The 23,122-nt window shown below is 35.3% G+C and overlaps 2 protein-coding genes across 2 annotated transcripts in view; one reads left to right on the top strand and one right to left on the bottom strand.

The window, feature by feature from the left end:
• Positions 1–8,977: 8,977 nt before the first annotated feature.
• Positions 8,978–23,122, bottom strand: part of LOC110451968 (dnaJ homolog subfamily C member 10-like) — a 57,859-nt gene continuing 43,714 nt past the window's right edge. The window contains exons 15-21 of the mRNA XM_021500206.1: positions 17,321–17,437; positions 16,018–16,275; positions 15,323–15,465; positions 14,790–14,991; positions 13,025–13,153; positions 11,693–11,776; positions 8,978–9,332 (exon numbers count right to left, since the gene is read on the bottom strand). Of these exons, the coding sequence (XP_021355881.1) occupies positions 9,312–9,332; positions 11,693–11,776; positions 13,025–13,153; positions 14,790–14,991; positions 15,323–15,465; positions 16,018–16,275; positions 17,321–17,437 (954 nt within the window). The 3' untranslated portion in view covers positions 8,978–9,311. The remainder of the gene's footprint in view (positions 9,333–11,692; positions 11,777–13,024; positions 13,154–14,789; positions 14,992–15,322; positions 15,466–16,017; positions 16,276–17,320; positions 17,438–23,122) is intronic.
• Positions 20,511–23,116, top strand: LOC110451970 (tripartite motif-containing protein 2-like). Its single transcript, XM_021500208.1, has one exon. The coding sequence runs from the start codon at positions 20,963–20,965 to the stop codon at positions 22,544–22,546; it is 1,584 nt and encodes a 527-aa protein (XP_021355883.1). The 5' UTR covers positions 20,511–20,962; the 3' UTR covers positions 22,547–23,116.

The raw sequence follows: 23,122 nt of genomic DNA, 5'->3' as shown, positions 1-23,122 counted from the left end.
TTTTTTGGTTTTCATACGAAGCAAAATTTATTGATAAACAATCAGGACAAACACAAAAACTTTAGCCAATTGCAAGTCCTACAATTTAACATTCAAATACATCGACGATATGCTGTCTTTAAATAACAAGTATTGTAGTGACTGTGTCGAACTTATATGCCCTCCCCGAGCTTGAGATTAAGTACACTACAATTTCCTCTACCTCAGTCATTTTCCTTAACCTATAATCAAAAGAGACCTCTTAAAACTACGCTCCGATAAGCGTGACTATTTTGATTTTCCGAATGTGATCTTTCCCTTTCTTGAGAGTAACATCCTTACCTCCCATGTTGCTGTTGATTCGATCGTAATTCAAGATTTTGTTGTAAAATAGCATAACTTCAAAACTTCATGACTTCATCATGATATCATTGATGTAGACTTCTGACGGACAGAGTTTATAACACAGGTTTTTCAAAGATGCAGCTTATTGAAGACTATTGACAAGATCAATGGTCGTCATCACGACCTAATTGGGCAATGTTTGTGTGATATGAAGGTCGATGTTGTTGATTATGCTCCTTAGTGTGGTTTTGTTGTCATTATCCCAGTTCTCGCTTTGTGGACGTAACATATTCGATACAAAAGATACTTACTCTTCCGGAACACCTGGTCTTATTTTCATTGTATTTTTTCAAGGGTCTCCATGCCTTTGTTTAAATTTTGCCCTAATTTTATCGATTTTGAGTTCACACTTCGTTTACACTTTGGTAGTCTTTTCTTCTTCCAAGAACCACTCTCCCACAAATAGGAGCTTAAATTTAGTTTATATATTTTGATAACAATGAGTGATTATTCTACTTTAAAATCATTTCATAGATATTGTCAGTGTGAATAGGTTGGAAACTCCTTGGAAAATCCGCGCGTTTAAATCATTACCACTCATTCATATATAATTTCGTGCTTTCTGTATATTTAGTCATAAAACGTACTGGTACACTTATCAATTTATTATATTAAAAACTAATGTCGTTAAACTAAAAAAATGCACATTTTCAGCGATTTGCTCTTGTGCCTACACAAAATTTATATCCCAGCTACGCCCCTGATTGCTATTGGTGAATTGTAATCTTAAAGACTCCATATAGCATAATTGCTTTAACTATAAAAATGAATAGTACATTGAGAAATATTCGGACCGACAGATGAACATATTATTTAAGTTTTCGGAGCTTTCTACACATACTATAATTATTCTATACTGAGAATGCAGGCTCTTACCCTCATACGACACACAAAACATCCGTTCTTCTCCAAATGCTGAAATGACAGTGGAAAACGATTACAAGACTTAACAAGATCCCCAGAGGGCCTGTACGCCCACGTGGAAAATAAAGCATTAGGTACATCAATTAGAAGGAGGTGTGTTGCATCCTCAAATGAGGTGACTGTGACCTCTATTTGACCTTTGCCATTGACATCAAGTACTTTAACACAGTGTTATGCTGGTTGTTAAAGATTGTACGGATGTCGAGGATTGAAGTGAAGGTCAGTCGGTCACTTTGTGTTGTAATAAATTGAGGTTCACAAGGGTCACGGTAGTCTAGTGGTAGGAATCTGGGCTCGAAGGGTTGCCGGTTCGATTCATGTCACGGCACTGTGTTGTACCTTTGAAAAAGATACTTTACTCAGCTTGTTCCAGTCTACTCAGCTGAAAATAGGTATGTGGTTTGTCAGTTCTAGAAATGTTGAATGCTAGCTGTGAGCGCCGAAGTAGCAGCACTGGCTGTATGCTCCTCCGGAAGTTGAGAAAAAAAATGGATGGTTGCCAAGGCCCTATAACCACAGATAAAAATTTGTTAACTGCTTTGAGAAAACCTATGAACTAGGTTGTGATAACGCGGTATATAAGAACCTCAAATTATTATTATTATTAATATGAGGTCAACGTAAAATAATCATGAGGTCAACGTCCAACTATTTGACCTTGGTCTTGAATACCCAACACTTTGTATGGACAGCAACAGGCTTAATGGGGAGCGTCCATTAAGCCCACACTTCCAGTTAAATCTAGTTTTCATCTAAAACAGCAAATGATTGTACATTATCTTCCCTATTGTTTCACAAATAGAATGAATCTGTCTGCATACAAAAACATCGAAAAATAAATATTTAAAACAGAGATTAAGAATATAATTTCTTTAATTTCATCATACACGCTTTGCATACAATACACATACAAACTTTGATAACAAATGGAAAATAAAAAGGTCATTATAGATCACACAGAGAATTATGACCACGTCATGAGCACTTGAGAGTTTGTTTGGAAGCACAAATTGAATAAAAACAGGACATGATTGCAAGGCTGAAACAATTTTGTTATAAGGAGGAAAAGTTTTTGAATCTTCAGCAGTCTACAAAAAAAGGCTAGACATCTAAATCATTTAGTGAGAACTTCAGCCAACATTTCTGGACTGCAAAGGTTTTCTTTAAATGGTCTGATAAAGGTTGAGGAAGAGTTTTCACGATGACTTAAATCAGTATGATGATGAAGAACACATTACAATATCACAGGTTTTTTTTAACATAATGCAGTAAAAAGTCAAATTAATTAAATTTAAACATGGAAATTCACAACATTTAAAAACAGGGTCCAGTTTTCTCAGTCTTTTTAATGTAACAAGTTAATTCAATTCAAAAGTAAACCTTTGTTTAGAATTTATAAATTATCATCCGAAGAAAAAAGTACAAAAAATAATTTTAAAATTTTCAGATACAAGTGTATTTTTCCAAAAATTCAATTTATTTGTCAAGCTGATGAGGATGCTTTGAAAAAACATATAATTTTACTGGGATACATTTCCGTGATTTCTCTCACAGCAGGTTTGGTATTAAAACATGTGATAGTGTATTTTTTTAAATTTAAGAATGAGGAGAAGCGTCAGTTTTATTGCGGTGAGAAAAAAATACCAAGCAGCACCAACAACATATCGTAACCCATACAATTATAATTTTGCTTCAAACATTTTCATAATCCAATGCTTCACTTCACCCTCAGATTTTTCTCGTGGCAGAATATAAGTCCCTGTGTGCCCTACCTTGTAACTGATATGAGAGCATTATCTGGGACACTGTTCCAGAATACCTCATACGCTGAGATCTCAGAGTGATGGTTTGATTAACGATAAAAGTAAACTGTGCGGCAGGATAACAGTAAAAATGACCCACTTTGATCACAGAGTAATTATTTGATTATCTTCAAAGTTCAGGTATAACCGTCTATCAACTTTACAATTGGTCAGTTTTTGATGTCGGGAACCATTCATATAGCTAACATTAAACTGTTTACTCTGTCGTGAGAAAAATCAAGGATGTAAAACGATATGAATGTTTGGAGAATAACTCTAGGATTGTAAAGAGATGTTTGAAGATACTTACATGTTTCTATTGTAATTAGAGACAATAGTGTTCAGAATGTAAACAAAGAACCGTTATTAGAATGACTATGGTTAAATTCCCTCTTTGATAAAATGCTAAGTCTCCTGGGGCAAGCGATAGATGAAATATGGCATGAACATATTTATGGTGATACACAGTCCTGGAATGTCATGTTTTTATACTTGGGTGAAATTTAGTGTAATAACACAACCATATGAAATTTCATATACAGAATAACCTTCATATAATGCCCTTCGTTCCATTTGCCACTTCGCTTAACGCCAAGATAATTCAAGGTACCTCTTTCTGCCTTTTTTGAAGAAGTATTCATAAATACGTTTCCCCCAATTTATCGCCAAACCTCTTTACAATGCCAACATTTTAGTGGCAGTATAACAAGATTTACAGTATACTTATATAAAGTATTATAGTGCCCACTGAGATGACACAAGGAACAGTATGATGGCACCAGAAATGTATGTCTAAGGCGTTTTCCTTCGATTTTAAAGTCTAATTATTAACAAAATGTGTTACTTAATTGAAAAGAACCTCAAACATTTTCCATTTCTATCAAAAAATGATATAATTAATAATGGGAATTTGTTTGAGACTTAAATATTGTGACTAGCACATAACACAACAAACACAGCATCCTCAAAATTCCTTGAGTTAAACCCTTTCACCACTGTAGACCATAATGGACTCATCCATATCAATACATGGTAGAGTCTACTAAAGTTACATGGGGGTGAAAGGGTTAAGCTTACATACGCTCTCTAAAATCCTGGAGTAGGTCATAACGAAATCAAAGGCTCTTGTGATTATTACAAATTGTCTAGTTTGATCATTTGATGTACTGCAAAAGAATCATACAGCAGCATAACGGTAAAATTAACCAGCTGTGAAGTCAGGCTTTGCTTCTCTGTAATGTTTACAGGAAAAGTAACGGCATGGCGATATATCTGGGTTTTTTTTATCTGAAATAAATCAAATAGCTATAACTGCATGCGTTCGATTTTGTCATGACTTATTCAAGTAGTGCAGAGAACTTAAGTGTACACTTACAGATATGTATAAAAGGTTAAAAAGTCAGGATCTGCTTCCTGAACTTATCACGGAGCACGGAGTCATTATTCCGATTCAATCCTTACCATCTATAAACATTGTTGATAATGATATGCACATAAATCAGCAAAGATGTCATTATATTATATTCTTCAGAACTGAGCCTGAGTTTCCTTTGGCCCTAACACCAAACTTAGACATTTTGAGATATAGATGTCTGGTGTCGGGCATCTATATGTCAAAATGTCGAAGATTTGGGCTAGGGCCAGAGGAAACTTGGGCTAAAAATGAACCATACTCGATATATAGCTTAAAAAGTCATCTACATTTCTACCTTTCACTTTGACATCATATGACCTTGACCTTTTGCTTCTGTTACCTATATTGTCATTATATACTATATACATGTACCATATACACAATATGACATGTCACTAAATACATATCAGCAACATTCGACTGACATTTACCCTTCAAACTTTCACCCTATAACTGACCTTTCTCTCTAAACATACCTCTATCATTTCTGTTACATTTTTCAAATCCACACTTTGACCTTTCATTTTTATGTCAGCACTTTATTCACCGAAACCACTTTGACCTATTTTTTCTATCTAAACCTAATCAACATTGAAATTAATGCAAGGTTAATTTCATCTGTCTCTCTTCTAACTAAATTTATTTTTCTCACAAAAACATACTTGAGGAACTTTTCCCTTTTTCCCTTTAGTCTTAATCTAATTTAAAGAGAGGACAACACTATTTTTTACGGCAAAATGTTCACAATTTTAGATATAAATTTTTCAACATCCAAGTTTTAGCCCACCATCTGATGATGGTGGGCTAATCAAATCACCCTGCGTCCAACGTCTGTCATCAGTCGTATGTGGTCCGTCCACCTTAATTAATTCGTATTAGCTGCATTTCTCAGAAAGTACTGGAGGAATCTTTCTCAAATTGTACATGAAAGTTCCCAATGGTCGAAGTTACCCATATCAAATTTTGGGACAAAAGGAAAAACCAAGATGGCTGATAGACAGCCATCTTGGATTTGAGATTGAAAGTTTGTTAGCGTTATTTCTCAGAATGTTCAGAAGGGATCTTTCTCAAATTTCACATGAAGGTTCTCTATGTTACCTAGTTCCGCATCTAAAAATTTGGGGATGCTTGGAAAAACCAGATTACTGGCAAGTGGTCATATTGAATTTCGGAGTAAAAGATTTTTTAGCCATTTTGCTTAAAAAGTACTGGATGGATATTTCTCAAAGTTCACATAAGGGTTCCTCTTCGTTTTTAGTTACTGATCTGAAAACCAAGATGTGAGTACAGGCGGCCATCTTGTTACAGTTTAAGTTTGTTATCACTATTTCTCAGAATTTACAGGAAGAATTTTCTCAAATTTGATATGTAGGTCCCCCTTGGTCCAGAGTTGTACATGTTAACTTTTGAGGTTGATTGAAGGATTGATTAAGATGGCGGACAGGCAACATGATTAAACCGCTAAGAGAAAAGAAGAGATAAGAAGAGAAAAGATCAAACTGACATAGAACTAATGAAGGTGGCACAATGGTGGGCACCAAGGTCGCTCTGGGTTCTCGTTTAATTATCCAGAATGTCATAAGTGAAAGAAAATTATAGAAATAAAGACAGGAATAATAAAAATAATTTGTAGATTTAGTATGGGCCTGTATTATATGTACACACCATTATCACCTTTCACGCTTTAATGTTCATTCTATAATGGAGAAACAAAATGTGATCATTTTCATTCTTTGATGTTTAATGGTAATTCAGTGACAGATCAGGGTGTTTCTGGGTATTCAGAAAACTCCTAGCTTGCTTTTCTTTAAAAAAAAAAAAAAAAAAAAACCCGTTTTTTATGCATTGTACAGTTTTTCACATTTGCAAACACCCCTTAGGAGCAGTATGACTCAGTATTTATTCAATATTCAACCGTTAAGTTTATTTTCAGGTAAAATCTACAAACTTCCAAGAATGAACCAACTTGATTGAATATGAAATCAAATTTGTCATCGTTCATTGGATATTGTTTACCTCTATGTACGTAAATAATTTATCATTGTCTCTACTAACATATATAAGATAAAGTTTCTACAGAATTAAGATATTACTAAAATATGTTATCATTGTCTCTACTAACATATATAAGATAAATTTTCTACAGGATGAAGAAATTACTACAAAATTTACCTGTTAAACAGCAAATAATTATTATTAATTAAATATTAATACTCTTTGTACAATAAGGAAAACAAATTAAAGCAAATATATATGGCATTGACATAAAGTCTGTCTTAATCATTGATTTTCAAAAAGAAAACTTATCATAAAGCCTGTATCGGGACTAGATTATTTTGTAATTCTTCTTCTATTTGGTATTAAAAATCAATCTATAATGAAAACTGTACATGAACCCCTTCTACCAGAAACATTGTATTTAGTCAACATACATCTACTCTCCCTCACTACAAATATCTAAAACAGGCCATTGATTGAAGAAGCTTTAATACATGGACCAGCTTAAGGAAGTTCACTCAACTTTTTAAAGGATGCATTTGTATATATATATATGCAATCTTAATGTGACTTGTTTATCTTCTTTTCAAAAGAGTCAAAGAAACCAATAACATTTCTACTTTGGTAAATTCCTAATTGATGACACACCTGACAGGTAGATAGCAATAACTAACGCATTAATGACACTCCTAATTTACTATATATATAATGTTACAATATTCTGGAGGAAAGAATAGTTTAAAGTTCATTGTAACAGAAAAATGTATTAAGTAAGCCTGTGACATAGTGACAGCAGAGGAAATCTTAACTTCAAAGACATGTCTCATAAATTCCTTTTAGAATGAAATCTCATTTATTTCAATGGCAATACAAGTAGATAGCAATAACTAATGCATTTATGACACTCCCAAGCATTCTGAATCATAACATAATATATATACTACACTGTTCTGGAAAAAAGAATAATAGGTAGTGAATATCCCTAAAATTATAACTATTTTCTTTGAAAGGAAAATGTCAGTTATTGATAATAACTTGTTTATATTCATATTAAATTAACTCTTGGATTTGTGGAAACAAATTTTGAAATTCCATTTCGTTGTAAATTATATCAGAAAGATTTATTTAGTAAGCAAACTTCCAAGACATGTCTCATAAATTCCTTGTAAAATGAAATCTCATTTACTTCAATGGTATTTAAAACAAACTGTGGTGCTGGGATGCATTATGGCTTCTTCAATCAAATGTCATAACGGATCAATGTCAATAATGAACTGATGGCGTACAATAAAAAAAACCAGTAAATGATAATAAAGTTTAACATGTTATGGGGATATGCTCTCTTCTCTTGCACTATCAACACTATTTCTACAGAAAACAAAACAAGATTTAAAACACAATAACTACACTGTTAATATTACAGTGGATTCCACTTATTATCACACTGCTTAATGGCATATTTCTGTTAATATCATGTTTCACAAAACACTGTTTTTCTCTCAGCAGATTTATATAATATAGTTTGTGTTATATCATGTAATTTGACATGATCTACTTATAATATCATATTCTAAATTAGAATGCGAAACATAAATCACTTGTGAACAGCCTGGTTTTGTGTAAAACTGATCATGACCAACTAACTCTTAACTCATTCACCCCTAAAATTTCAATGAATTGGAAGAGTTCAATTGTGTCTGCAGGGGTGAATTAGTTAAAGAGGAATTTTCATTGTCAAAGCTATTTCGGTCATGTCGGCACACCAAGAAGTGCACAAACGGTTTCTTAAAATGTTGCATAAAAAAGCATACAATTTTAACTTTCACAAAAAAAACCAGTGTTTCTCATAATGTCACAGTTTGCTTAATATCACATTTGCCACTGACAAATTCAGCATGATATTAAGAGGAATATAGTATACATAATGACATGTTTAACCATGCAATGAGTAAGGTTCAAATAAATACATCTATACTAGTATAGCATGAATGAGTCAATTTACAAATATTACATATTTTTTATATATTCAATACACTTACAATTTCATTAACAATGGCACTTTATAAATTAGCTTTCCAAGTTTAAGGAGACTGGGTAGAATTACTCCAAAAGAAGCCAAATGTTACAAACTGTATCCCATCCAGTCTATAGAAATGTACAAAGAGTAGAGGCAAAGAAACTTAAAACATGATAAAGTGAGAGAAAAGTTGTGCAAAAACAACAAGACCCTGTCTAACTGTGATACAACAAACAATGAAACAACTATACTTTAAGAAATGTTTTGAAAAAGATATTTATAAATATTTTGATAGATAATTTGAGAAGACTAGATATGTTTACTGCAATAAATAAATGCAGGAATTCTTTGATTTTCTTTCTTTGTATTACAATAATAGTGTTCACCATATTTATCCTGCAATAAGCCTAAGGGTGGGGGTGGGGGGGGGGCAAAACGTTATCTCAGACTTTAACAAGGGGATGGGCTTACTACAGGACAAAGAAAGCATTTGTTGGCATTTCTGCTGAATTGCCATATGTATGGATGGGCTTATTACCAGGCATGGGCTTATTGCTGGATAACTATGGTAGCTAGAATATCAGAATGGAATGGTTTTATATCCAGCACCTATTTTGAGATTCAGTTTCTCACAGTTCAGATGACTCGAGCTACATGTAAGAAAACGTTTTGCTTGCTGAACTTATTAATGGATGAAACTGTAAATGAAAATTTAAACAATTTTAACACTTAAAGGAAACTAAACCGGATAATATTGCTCAATTACAGGTCTTCAAAGCTCGTCATGTGTTGTCTGAAATCCAAACAAAATAACCAAATTAATAAAATCGCCAAATTTAATACAGACAGAGTTTAACTCTGAAGATTGTATTTCCCTTTAAATCCAATAAAAGTTCTGATTTAACTTGTATTATTATGACAAAAACTAAATAAATTGTTCAATACTGGAGAGTTCATGTTTGTTATAAATTTGTTGAATACTTTTATACAGTAGTCAAGAATCAGTGGAACAGAATTGCATCATAGAGAACAAGTTGACTTTTTCCATTTTTTTATGACAAAGTGAATGGTCAAGCAGACATCCTGTCACAGACGACAAAAGGTTACACCATACAATTTTCATATATTGATTAAACAGCATTTTTCTTTCTCAATTTCTTAACCGTATAAACGCAAATACCTGAGGTAGGTTACATACCAGGTACATAGTCTATGAAGCCTGCTAGGGCATATGGTAAATAAGTATGTAACTGATTTGCATTCATACCGGCATGAACATTTTATAAAATGCCATTCAATCCTTATATTTACATTCTAAATGTTTGGTTATTATTGACCTAAATACAGATATTTCCATATATTTTTTTATATTAAAGTGTCTGTGTCATCAGTGCAAACGAGACTCCTGGAACAGGCAAACATCACCAAAATGTTTGCTGCTAACAGTTGTCTCATGTTAATCAAGGCAGGAGGAGAAGCTTCAAAATGATGCTGAACAAATCGCATTCATAGATCTATGAGCACATTTTTTTCTTGTAATGCTCACAGAGGAACTTGCAGTGGAAATATAAATATAGGAAGATAAACCTGCTATTGACCTCACAAAAGGATAAAATACATAATTGTATTCTGTGTTTTCTTTTTCTTTTTTTTTTTGAATTTTCAAATTTGTAATAACAGTGTTATACCGTAAAAACCCATGTAATTTGCGCACCTGTGTAATTTACGCAGGTACTTTTTGAGGCTGAAAATCGTGAAAAAAGCTTCTACTCGAATATTTTGCGCACCCAAAAAATCTGGGAAAAAAACGATGTTCATGCTCCGAAAATCGATCCATAAATAAAAAAAATATACATATTTCTATGATTTTTTTTCATTGATGTAAAATAATATTTAAAACAAAGAAGAAACTACGTAAAATGTGTATTTTGTTGCTTGTTTTCTTTAAATTATCTGATCACACATGACACACATGTGTGCGCATATCGGCATACATCGAATCATTTTAGCAATATTTTACCTAAAACATTTACTTGCTTACAAACACATATCAATTAATAAGTAATTCGATGTTTAGTAACCGCTGGTGCATATCTCCTGGTGAAAGACATAATTATATACCTTTTATTGATCATAATTACGATCAGTGAGAAGCGCTCATCATGGCGGCTTGGGTTACGTCACTTCAAACCAGGTCATGTCATAGTTCAGTTTGGCCACGGAATAAGATTATCTAAGTCCGTGGTTTGGCGATATTTTTTACAAATTACAATGCAGTAATTAGCTAACACTATCTCTGTGATTACCCGTTAACAATAGCTCTACTAATTGAAATGATTTGCAGTCGCGATCGACGGACCGTGTTGTTGTTTTTTCACTCACCAACACGTGGCGTCAATTACGAAGCCCTACTGCATTGTCATAACAGACTGATTTGACTGATAAGGGATTATAAAAAATATGTTTATACTAGAAGCGTGGACAATCAATACATCCTCTTCAAATCTACTCCAAGGAAAAAAATAGTTAACGCAGACTATTTTTACGATGCTTCATTTAATAAATATTGAAATAATTCACGAGGTTATTATCAATCACGTGTTTACGTAATGTTAGACGCGAGATCAACATGAAAGTGAGCCGGAAAAAAAACATGCTATACGTTTACGCATAGGCGATTTGAAAAAAACTTACAGAACTTACATGGAACGGAGCTTAAATTGAACAACTACATTTTCGTAATAGTATGGGGAAACGCACCGAGATGTCGAAACGTAATGTCGTAAGTTGATCGGCGATTCTCTGGCATAGGAATTTGGCTACACTTTTTTTGTTAACGGTTACCTATTTAATAATATTTTCCACATAAACTCACATAACAACACATTATGTATCTTTTATTAATGTTTGACATAAATATATTTGTTGACCGTCATTTGTCTTAATTAGAGTTACGTGTACCAAGGGAAATAATCCAAAATGGCGATCTCCCAGAATCGTCGATCTTTTCCTGAAAAAAACTTGAAATGTTCTATACCTGTGTATTTTACGCACCCCCCACTTTGGGTATTAAATTTCTGGAAAAAAAGTGCGCAAATTACATGGGTTTTTACGGTATATGTTTCCTACTAGCTCCACACAACAGTACTTTACCTTTTGAACTGCTGGTATCCTTCCTTTGATGAATCTGATAATTTGATCAGCATCTAGGAAGTCAATGTCCTGTCCATACATGTGCTGAAAACACCAGGAATAATTACATCTAATAGCAATCTATTCTAAAATATTTTTTCTTCAGGTTCATACTTAATTCCAGTAGAAAACAACAGAGAAATAGTTTTTAGACAAATTAATGACAAGTCACATGATTGTTTGATCAGTCACATGATAAGACTGACTGGTCACATGATAATTCTGATTTCTTATTGGTTATGTAAGTCTCCTGACAATTTCTTTTTTGCATAAACAACTGACTGTTTGTAATTTCTTCCGTTTTTTCTCTCTCAATTAAATAACACTGTAGATTTTTGTTTGTTGGTTTAGTATAGTTTAATGTCCCATCAACAGCTATGGTCATTTAAGGACGGCCTCCCCTGTGGGCAAGATGCATGCGTGTAGTGTATGCGTGTGTGTTTTGGGAGGCTGCGATATGTTCGTGTTTGTCTCCTTGTGATAGCGCGGAACTGATGCCGACTTTATAGTGCCACCTCACTGAAACATAATGCCGAAGACACCCTGCAGGACACCCCACCCGGTCACATTATACTGAACCAGTCGTCCCACTCCTAAACTGCTGAAGCAGGAGTAGAAATTACCATTTTTACAGACTCTGGTATGTCTCGACCGGGCAGGGGACAGAACCAAAAGCCTTTCTCACAGAGGCAAACGCTCAACTAAATGCCAAAAGTGAGGCATTGTCAAGGGAGACATTAGTTAGAAGAAAGTCGTTTAGAAAGATGAGAAAAGATAAGATCCCAAATTTGGACTCTCTTATGATCATGCAATGGGGGCAGCATGCACGTACAATTCTTACGCCACCCAACGTAGAAAGCTAGGCTGTTAACAAAGTACAAATTTAAAACTGAAAGTAACACAACTGATCAATGTTCTGAACAAAAAATTGTCTATCAAAGTAATGTTTTTTAATCAATTCTCAACTACAGGGGAGATAACCTCAGAAGACACTACAGAGCCTTAGCATTTGTGTGTTAAAAAATATTTTGTTTATCAAAATAATTATTTTTTTATTAACATTAAAATACAGGGGAGATGACTTTCAAAGACTGAAGAACCTGAGCCATGTGTTATGTGTTAAGAAATGTTGTAACTCTTCTTCTGTTATTATAGAATACAAGGGAGGTAACTCCATCAGAGACACGTACCTGAGCCATGTGTTTATGTGTTAAGAAATATTTTGTCTATCAAAGTAACTATTATTCCATTATTATAATATACAAGGGAGGTAACTCCATCAGAGACCAGTACCTGAGCCATGCCTTTGCGTGCTCCCTTGTAGAACCTGACTGTGGGGTAGGCAGACACACCAGCCTGCTGACACAGATAACGGTCTTCATCACAGTTCACCTTGCCAGCTTTCACACGACCGTCAAGTGTCTGTAATTAGAGAGGCATTGTAAAACAGGGATTCTAATATCATAAACATAAAGTTTATGAAATAATTTTTACAGTAATTTGATAACTCACCTCCTGAAGCTACAGGAGCTTTTCATTGGCCTGAATTGATATATACTATAGTCATGCATCATAATACTTGTCTCTTCCATGATTATGAAAAAGTCAAAATTATGTTATTCAAACAGTAAATCAACAGGCAGCATCTTAACTGCTTAAATATACAAACAGGTATATCAATTAGTCTTTCCCAGGAATTCTCAATATTTTGGCCCATTTCCTTCAGATATACTAGATTCATGCTGTAATTCTCTTTAGATTTTACTAAATTTAGCTCTTATCTGGAGCTTTGTAGTTATACCTTGAAACAAATATTTTTTTATATACGAAACGATGTAGTGACTCCAGTTTGGTACGCCACACATACACTGCCTATGATGTACATGCATACCCTGTATGACGACTATCGGTGAGCTATTGCGAAGAAACCTGTATTTATAAACTTTACCTACCTGGTACATACCAAGTCAGATGTACCTACCTGGTACATACCAAGTCAGATGTACCTACCAGGTACAAACCAAGTCAGATGTACCTACCTGGTACGTACATACCAAGTCAGATGTACCTACCTGGTACATACCAAGTCAGATGTACCTACCTGGTACATACCAAGTCAGATGTACCTACCTGGTACATACCAAGTCAGATGTACCTACCTGGTACATACCAAGTCAGATGTACCTACCTGGTACATACCAAGTCAGTTGACCACGCATGAAATAGTGGCCACACCAAAGTTTGCATCTGAGATTTTTAGAATAGGTTGCAATAACTGTATTCATAGTATACCTGCATCTGAAGTCTATTCCGGAAAGGTACTGAGATTGAGTTGAGGTGAACGCTAACGATAGAGGTCATACGCTAACGATAGAGGTCATCTCTCTCTCTCTCTCTCTATCTCTCTCTCTCTCTCTCAGCACTCTTAAAGTTTATACTTAATTAGAAATATTAATTAAAATCAAAATTTGCCATGTTGTTGATATATGTAGGTGTGTACAAAATGTTATTGGGAAAAGGTCTAATTTAAGTTGGATATAACTTGTATATTTGATGCAATGTTTAAAACAAAATAGAGGTCAGGAACTTGTCCCTTTTGTAAGAAACAGGGTGCCTCCTCTTAATGTGTGCACATACAAGGTCCGAAGTACAAAGAAGAAACAGTTGCAGAGATATGCTCTGACAAAGTCTATTTCAGCACTAGAGGTCAAGTTCAAAGGTTGAATTCAACCATTTTACACACAACCAAATATAAACAAGAAGTAAAGACACTATTTTCAGAATAACTGTTATATGTGCAATCTGGCTGGTCTATGATTACAGAACATACAATGTTTGTCACCAGTATGTAAGACATGGTATACAGTGGTGGATACACAATTTCTAAAAGGAGGGTGCCGAAACATCCAGAACATACTTGGTAATCCCCCTCAATCCACAAACATGAGTGAAGTGAGGGAGGACAGTAGGCAGCTTCCAAAAACATGGAAAAACCAAAATACATATTTCTAAAAAACGTTAACTTAAAATACTGATAACTACATGTTGTACTATATACCTCTGCAATTTTTTCAAATTCTGGTTTGAAGACTTGGCAAGGTCCACACCATGGGGCGTAAAAGTCAACGATGAACGGAGTCGAACTGGAAAGCACTTTTTGGTGGAAGTTGTGGTAGCGCAGTGTCTCTACTTTACTTGGTAGGAACTCAAACGCCCAGGCTCGTAGGGACTGGGCGTCTCTGTGCCACTCGTTGTACGTACTGCAATGTAATGTTGATTTTCAAAAAATAACTTTACAACGATTATTTACAGGTTTATCTAGCAGCTAATTTGAGCAGGCCCAGTTTTACTTATTTTGGGGATAGACAATTTCAAGAAAAAGAAGGCTGATTTTAGCAAGGGACATATTAATTAATTTATTTATTAATCAAGTTTATGCTTATACCAGTTTTACATTATCCTTTGTAAAAGTCTTAGCAGGTCACATCAATTTTATTCTAAGAAAGTTAAACTGTCCTAATGACAAGTTAGAAGTATTTAGAATACACCTTGCTAATTCTTATGAAGTTTGTTCATTGTTCAACCACTCACAAAAATGAACCGCTGCCCTTCTGAGAATCGGCAGGGTACAGTCTCAAGCTGGGATAGGAGTTGACGTTTTCCTGCCGACACAGCATTGCCTCTTTCTGACACTCCACTTGGGCCACAAAGACGTTTTTGGTATCCTTCAGCATCTATCGTCAAAGAAAAGCAAGGTTAATTTTCTAGCAGTAAAATTTGATACATGTACCAACAACATGAAAAATGACAACACAAATATACACTTTCATTAACATTAAGCAACTACTTATTTTACATTCATGAAAGTTTTGATTTGATTTTTTTTTTAATTGCTAAAAACATAATAAATCAACCCTATTTTCATACAATTTAAATCTTTATCTGATCTCATTCACCCCTGAAGATACATTTGAACTCTTTCAATATAAAAGTTGGAATAGTTCATTACAAAATTTCAGGGGTGAATGAGTTAAGAGTTATTTACCTTGGCGAGCTATATTTCTCAACCTTGCTGAGACTAAGTTGATTGTCTTCAAGAGTTGTCTACCTTGATAAGTCTTGTTTACCATTCCAAGTTGCTTTATCGATAAGACAATTTTTTGAGAGTGGTTTACATTGATGTGCCTGGTTTATATTGAAAAGGAGTTGCTTAACTAGGTAAGCTTTCCTTATCAATAATAGCTGCCTACCTTGATGAACCAAACATATCTTTCAGAGTTACCTACCTTGGCAAGCCTTCTCCACTCTGGGGCTAACTGTTGACATGGGCCACACCATGACGCATAGAAGTCGATGATCCAGATCACACCCTCATCCTTCTGTCTTACCAGCATTTCAAAGCTATTGAAATCAAGTGATAACACAGGAGGTTTGAGAGTATCCTCTATAAACTCGCCCAAGTCGCTGGCACGATGATGTCCATGGTATTGTAAAGGCACTGAGGCATTGTAAAGTATGGTGGTGGGGTAGGAATGGATATTGTACTGAAATGGAGAAACATATATGGATTACTTCACCTGTAAATACAGATTTAATTTACACAAATATATGTCTCCTCTTAAGGATTCCTATCCCATTGAACTGTAGATTTTCCTATACACAGTTATCTCCCCTTAACTTCCGTTTGGATATAACTGTGGCACAGTTTGGCCAGGACACTTCCCTTGACTAGGTAGCTCAATCAATAAGAGCGATAGTATAACAATCTGAAGTCCAGGGTTCGAATCCCAGTCTAACCTGGATGTATTTTCACACTCAGAACACAGTTGATGATTATATTTTGTTTATTTCACCTTTACCGGTACTTAAATATTTCTCAATTAAGTCCCACAAGGTGTTGGTTTCTTTTCAGAAATGATTTATCAAAGCCATAGTAATGCCCGAAAAAAACAATTTCTAATACTTAGTTACAGTTTTTAGCAGTGGTACGGGGATCCTTAATAGTGCTCTAATCAAAATACACTTTCTGTAGGCAATGCCCCTGTACATCAAATTTTGGCAAACTGCATGCACAACTTTTGCTACAGATGATGCAGGATTTTATTAACAGTGTGCTTCACAAATATCACCACCCTATCCTTTTATTTATTAAGATAAGGTCATTTAAATGTTTAAAATTATTTGACCAAATGTGACCTTGAAAGTGGGTCAAGGTTATTTAAATTATAAAGCTTGATAGCCCTTCATCCAAGCATTCTACTTGCTAAATATCAACATCCTGAACCTTTTGTTTATTTAGAAGAAGTTGTTTAAAAGTTTCAAATATATTTGACCCCTGTGACCTTAAATATAATTCAAGGTCATTCATTTGAACAAACCTGGTAGCCCTTCATCCCAGTTTACTTCTGGCCAAATATCATCACCCTATGCCTTGCTATTAAGAAGAAGTTGTTTAAAGTAAAATATTGACGCCAGACACCTGACGCCCAATGCCCGACACCCGACGCCCGACGGACGACGGACACCGCACCATGGCATAAGCTCACTTGGCCCTTCAGGCCAGGTGAGCTAGTAAGTATCGGAACTTACCATTTGACAGATGTCAGCGTGTATGGTACAATCAACCGTGCCAAAGTTGACCATCTCTCCGTAGCTTTTGGCCGCCTTCCTAAACTCTGGCAACAGCTTCATACAGGGTGGACACCACTGCAAGAACAATTCCAAGAAACAGTGTTAGAGCTATGTACTCCCTTAACGTCATACACAAGCTGGCAAAGTATGGCAAGGCAATGGTTTCCTCGTTTACCAAGCTGTACACCTATCTCGGGATATAGTTCACAATGACGTACACCTTGTACTCCGCACTCTTCTATCCTAATTAGACATACTTGCAAACCAAATCTGGTTACTTCAGCTGAAACAGGAGAAACAGGAAACAAAAACTGGTCAGCCGTTTTGTTAATCCATTCAGTCTCAAAAGATAACATGGACAACTACAGATCAAGGGTCCCTCAAGAACTTCATGAGAAAAAAGACATAACATACCTTCACTGTCAAAATCTAATATGGCCGCCTGTCGGCCATTTTGATTAGCCGATCAGTCTCAAAAGTAAACATGTATATATATTTAACTTGTTAGAGCTCATGACAATTGTGTTATCAAACTAATTGTTGCTTAAATCAGGACCCATCAGTTGGCAAGAAAGATCTTTTTAGGTGTAGAGGACACATTTTTCATCATGTGACCTATCGTAAAAACCTGAGTAATTTGCGCAGGTACTTTTTGAGGCTGAAAATCTGAAAAAAGGTTCTACTTGTATATTTTGTGCACCAATAAAAAATCAGAAAAAAAAGTAGTTTATGCTCCAAAAATCGATCTATGAAAATGAAAGACAAACTGCTTGGGATTTTTAGGATTTTTGTGATTTGTATGTTTTGAGTAAGTTCATAATTATTGTTTACAGGTACAATGATATTAAAAACCAAGAAGAAACTGTTTCTGTAATTGCTGCAAGATGTTGTGTTTTGTGATCTCCAATATGAACAATATGGTGACCTACAATATAAACAATATGGTGACCTACAATATAAACAATATGGCAAAGACTAAATTCAATATGAACAATCATAAATTCATCCCCAAAATATTTACTGAGACTAAAGGAAGTAATCATGGATAGTTTAAGTCACAAAAAAACCCTACTTTTATTCAGAACAAGAGGCACAGAGGGCCTGTATCACTCACCTGGATATTTAAGCAATCAAGGAAAAATGTTCTTAATGAAAGTAATTTTACAAATATTTCAGTATATTGAGTCTCCTTCGCTTAAGAATGCTCCAAACTAAATGAAACTGTATACTATTCTATCCCGGCATGCTACTAGACAAAGATCATCGCCCAGGGCTGCCTGGTAATGCAAAAGAAGTTGCTTAAGAGTTTTTACATATTGGCCCCGTTGATCTTGAAAGTAGTAGGTCATTTATTTTAGGAAAGTTTATAGCACTCTGTTCCAGGTACCTACTGGCCAAATATCATGGCCTTATGTCTTCCAGTTCATTCTATCTTGTGTTTTCAATGGAATATAATCTTTATTCTTTATTTCTTGCAATAGACAAATGTAGCAAATGTCTGTGTGCTACATACATTAACAATGATTGTACTAAAGTAGCAGTACAGAATAAGTTCTGTTAACTAGTTATAACAGGCAGCCTTAACACCATCTGTACAGATATAATATAATATATAATATACAATTCATTGTGATACTTGTAACCTTATTATAGAATGAAGTGATGTTAACTTAAAAAACAGTTTTAACTTTACAGGTTAAAAAACATATGAATTTTAAGTCTAGTAATGTAATTTACACATTGATTTATAACAATTGTTTTGAATTTTATATCTGTCAAATGGGCGGTGAGCTACGAACAAGAATGACCGTACCCAGACAGCAAATACGAACAGACAGCTTTACCGGAAATATTTCCTATTTATCAAATAAACAATGCAAACATAATCAAACGTGAGGCTAAGGAAGCTGAATTCATCAGACTTCTTAGACCCCGATTGAACAGTGCTGTTTGACTAATATTTTATAATGTTCTTACTTCATGTATAGTTTACAGTAGAGAGTTAACTTATGTATTTTAAAGGATGTACATACGCGAGTTCCGACCAGATTTTTTTTATCGTTTTTCCATTGTCTACAGAAGAGTAAATTTGTAAACTTACTCCTAAGTAAAAGATCTGGTGTAGTGACATCGGTAGTGTATTGGATCAGTAATGATCCGGTGTAGTGACATCGGTAGTGTATTGGATCAGTAATGATCCGGTGTAGTGACATCGGTAGTGTATTGGATCAGTAATGATCCGGTGTAGTGACATCGGTAGTGTATTGGATCAGTAATGATCCGGTGTAGTGACATCGGTAGTGTATTGGATCAGTAATGATCCGGTGTAGTGACATCGGTAGTGTATTGGATCAGTAATGATCTGGTGTAGTGACATGGGTAGTGTATTGGATCAGTAATGATCCGGTGTAGCGACATCGGTAGTATATTGGATCAGTAATGATCCGGTGTAGCGACATCGGTAGTATATTGGATCAGTAATGATCCGGTGTAGTGACATCGGTAGTATATTGGATAGGTAATGTAATGGTCCCAAATTCGGCCCACACGGGGAAAGTTTTTTTTTAATAATAATTGATACATACATAATAGTACTGATTGTAATACTAAATCCTAAACCAATAATACTCTTTACCTTAATTAAGACCATCATTATGCATGTATTGCTGTGATATTGCTATGGGAGGTAGGTCCCTATTGCGAACTATTATGTGATGTTATAGTTTATGACGTCATAATTTCTCCTTTAAATAGCATTATTTTGAATAACAGTTTCTTTGATGAGATGAAAGCACTAATGACGTGTTAAGATTTTAATTCGTATTTTATAATATAAAATATGCTGACAAAATACAACAAATTCACATAATATTTAAACAAAATCATGATAATTTTATCAATTTAAATTTAGGTAATAAACAATCAACCCAGAGGCATATTAACTTACATTAAAGGTTCGTCTTGTTACCTAATACATGTACACATAAAACTATCAGACACTACACACCTGAGGTAAAACTGTAGGTATGTATAAATACCACGGTCTGTAAACATGACCTACATTGACCTACTCCACAATCTACCCTATTAAGTTCTCTGTACGCCTATCGGTAACCTCGCTCAACAAGGAAGTAATATTTTCTGATTAGTTACACGTCTGAACAGGTAGATCTACAAATGGTGGCCGAAGAGCGTTTTCAGTGTGGACTTGTAAAATCAATGAGGAACTGACATTAACCAGACATGTCTCCTTGGTCTGAGCCAGAAAACAAGTGATTCATCAAAACAACCAGATGTAATTAAATTCCAGGCTTTGTTTCCAATACTGGGGACATAAACAATGACAATATGTACCTGTTTCCTTGACGTTTACATTCTGAGGCTTGGAATGGAAGTGATCATCAGGTAGCTATGCTTTAGTGTCTTTACAATTATGTTATATGAACAAATGTGCCTGGATTGGAGCTCAGAGTAAAGTCAAGATTTAGAGACATAAAATAAAGTCTATTTTGTGACTGTTATTCAATATCAGTTATAATAGACAAGTTGTTTGGGTCTATTTATAGACTTCCTTTTCTCTTCCTCAACTTTTTCATCAACATGGCAACACCCATAGGTCAAATCCCTCTCTGTACCTGTACTGAACACAAGGGGAGACCACTGGAACTTTACTGTGAGAAATGTGATATGCTGGTCTGTTATAAATGTCTGATATCTACTCACAAAGGCCATAATGCTTGTGAAATCAGCGATATTACTCCTACAAAGAAACAAGACATTCAAAACTTTATTGACAGAACTGAAAAACATGACCTGGTACAACTTAGGGAATACATCACATCTACTGATACACTTCTTAAAGACAACACCAGCAATTTTGAGAATCTATCAGACAAGTTGAAAAAGCAAACAGACAAATTAAAGAAAGACCTCGACTTGCTTACATCACAGACACTCTCTGTCTATCATAAAATGGAGGAGGATAATACCAAGCTAATACAGAAATACAAACAGGACCTTGAAATGTACGACAAGCAACTCAGACAACAAATTCAAGAATGCAAAGCAGCACTCCAGCAAGGTTCTCAAATAGAAATCTACGACACAGGATGTGAAATTCATTCCCAAATAAGTCTCCCTGTAAAACCTGTCCTGGGTACTGCCAGTTTCACTCCGAACAAAACCCCTCACCATCACCTAGAACTGGCCTTAGGGAAAATTGACACCTTAGATCAAGGTCAAGCTTCAACTGACCAGGATGGGTCAGTCATGACATCTGGTGGTCAGAAACCATCCTCTACATCACAACAGTCAGAACCAAAAGGAAAGAAGGCAGTGACTATGTACAAACTACTGCCACAGACCAAAGTGTTGGAGGAGTGGGAGTCTCCTGTTGATATTAATTCTATATGCCCCACCACTGATGGTCAGGTGTGGACCAGTGCAGGTTACAGTAACACATTAACTCTCCTGGACAGGAACGGGAAAGTAATACAGCAGGTCAAACAAAAAGCTGTCATCAACAACATAAGTCTGTCACCAACAACAAACACACTGTGGGTCTGTGATAGAGAAAACAACATCATGGAGCTGGTATCAGGACGACCGACACACATATTCAGCATCAAGGAGTATCCCATCTGTATCTGTGTTACTGCCAGTAACCATGTCATTGAGGGGATGACCAAACACATCTCCAAATTTACCACACAAGGTCAAATGGTACTCACTACAAGTGTTACAGGGACTGGGAAGCCATTAGTGTGTTCACCATGGAGGATCTCAGAGTGTCCTGTCACTCACAATGTCGCAGTGGTTGATTGGAATAATAAGGATAATGGTGCTGATGGGATAGAACATGTTATTGTTATGGACTCTGACTTCAAGGAACTGTTTATATATAGAGGTGACATCCCCAGTACATATAAACAATCATCACATAAAGGAGCTAAACCATTTAACCCCTATGGTGTAGTGTATGACAGTGTGGGGAACATTATCATAGGAGACCGTGACAACTACAGAGTCCTACTCATCAGTGGACGTGGTGAGTTCCTCGGGATCATACACACAGACACATACAGTATATGGGCTGTAGGTGTAGGCAGAGAGGATGTCCTGTGGGCAGTGTTTGGTGGAATGTTTGGTGGGAATGTTAAACTACTACAGTACACCAGTGTGTGACTCCTGTGATAAAACTAGTAGGTATAGGTTACCATGACAACACAGAATCAGACCAACAAAACTGACCACAATAAACAACCAGTCAACATTCTACCCTGATTGTACATCTTCATAATCACTGGAGAAAATCTGTTCAACATTCTAGTGATTTTCTGTTATTATGATCATCAGAGATAAAATAGCCAATATTCTAGTGTGATTAATAATTCGTTCAAACTAAATTTGTTACTAAACGACTAAAATGAACACATGTATCTATGATCTACAGCCTATAGTGTGAGACATCCAGATTACTCTTTTGTATAGAAATATACCAATGACCTCTAAATCACTGACTGGATAGTGTGACAAACAGATAAGTTGTGGCTGGATAGTGGGATAAACAGATAAGTTGTGGCTGGATAGTGGGACAAACAGATACGTTGTGGCTGGGAGGTAGGACAAACAGATAAGTTGTGGCTGGATAGTGGGACAAACAGATAAGTTGTGACTGGATAGTGGGATAAACAGATAAGTTGTGGCTGGGAGGATGGACAAACAGATAAGTTGTGGCTGGGAGGTAGGACAAACAGATAA

The sequence above is a fragment of the Mizuhopecten yessoensis genome, unplaced genomic scaffold (assembly GCF_002113885.1).
Source record: "Mizuhopecten yessoensis strain PY_sf001 unplaced genomic scaffold, ASM211388v2 scaffold6349, whole genome shotgun sequence".
NCBI lineage: Eukaryota > Metazoa > Mollusca > Bivalvia > Pectinida > Pectinidae > Mizuhopecten > Mizuhopecten yessoensis.
Note: the sequence above shows the minus strand (reverse complement) of the source record. Positions and strands in the feature narration are given on the sequence as shown.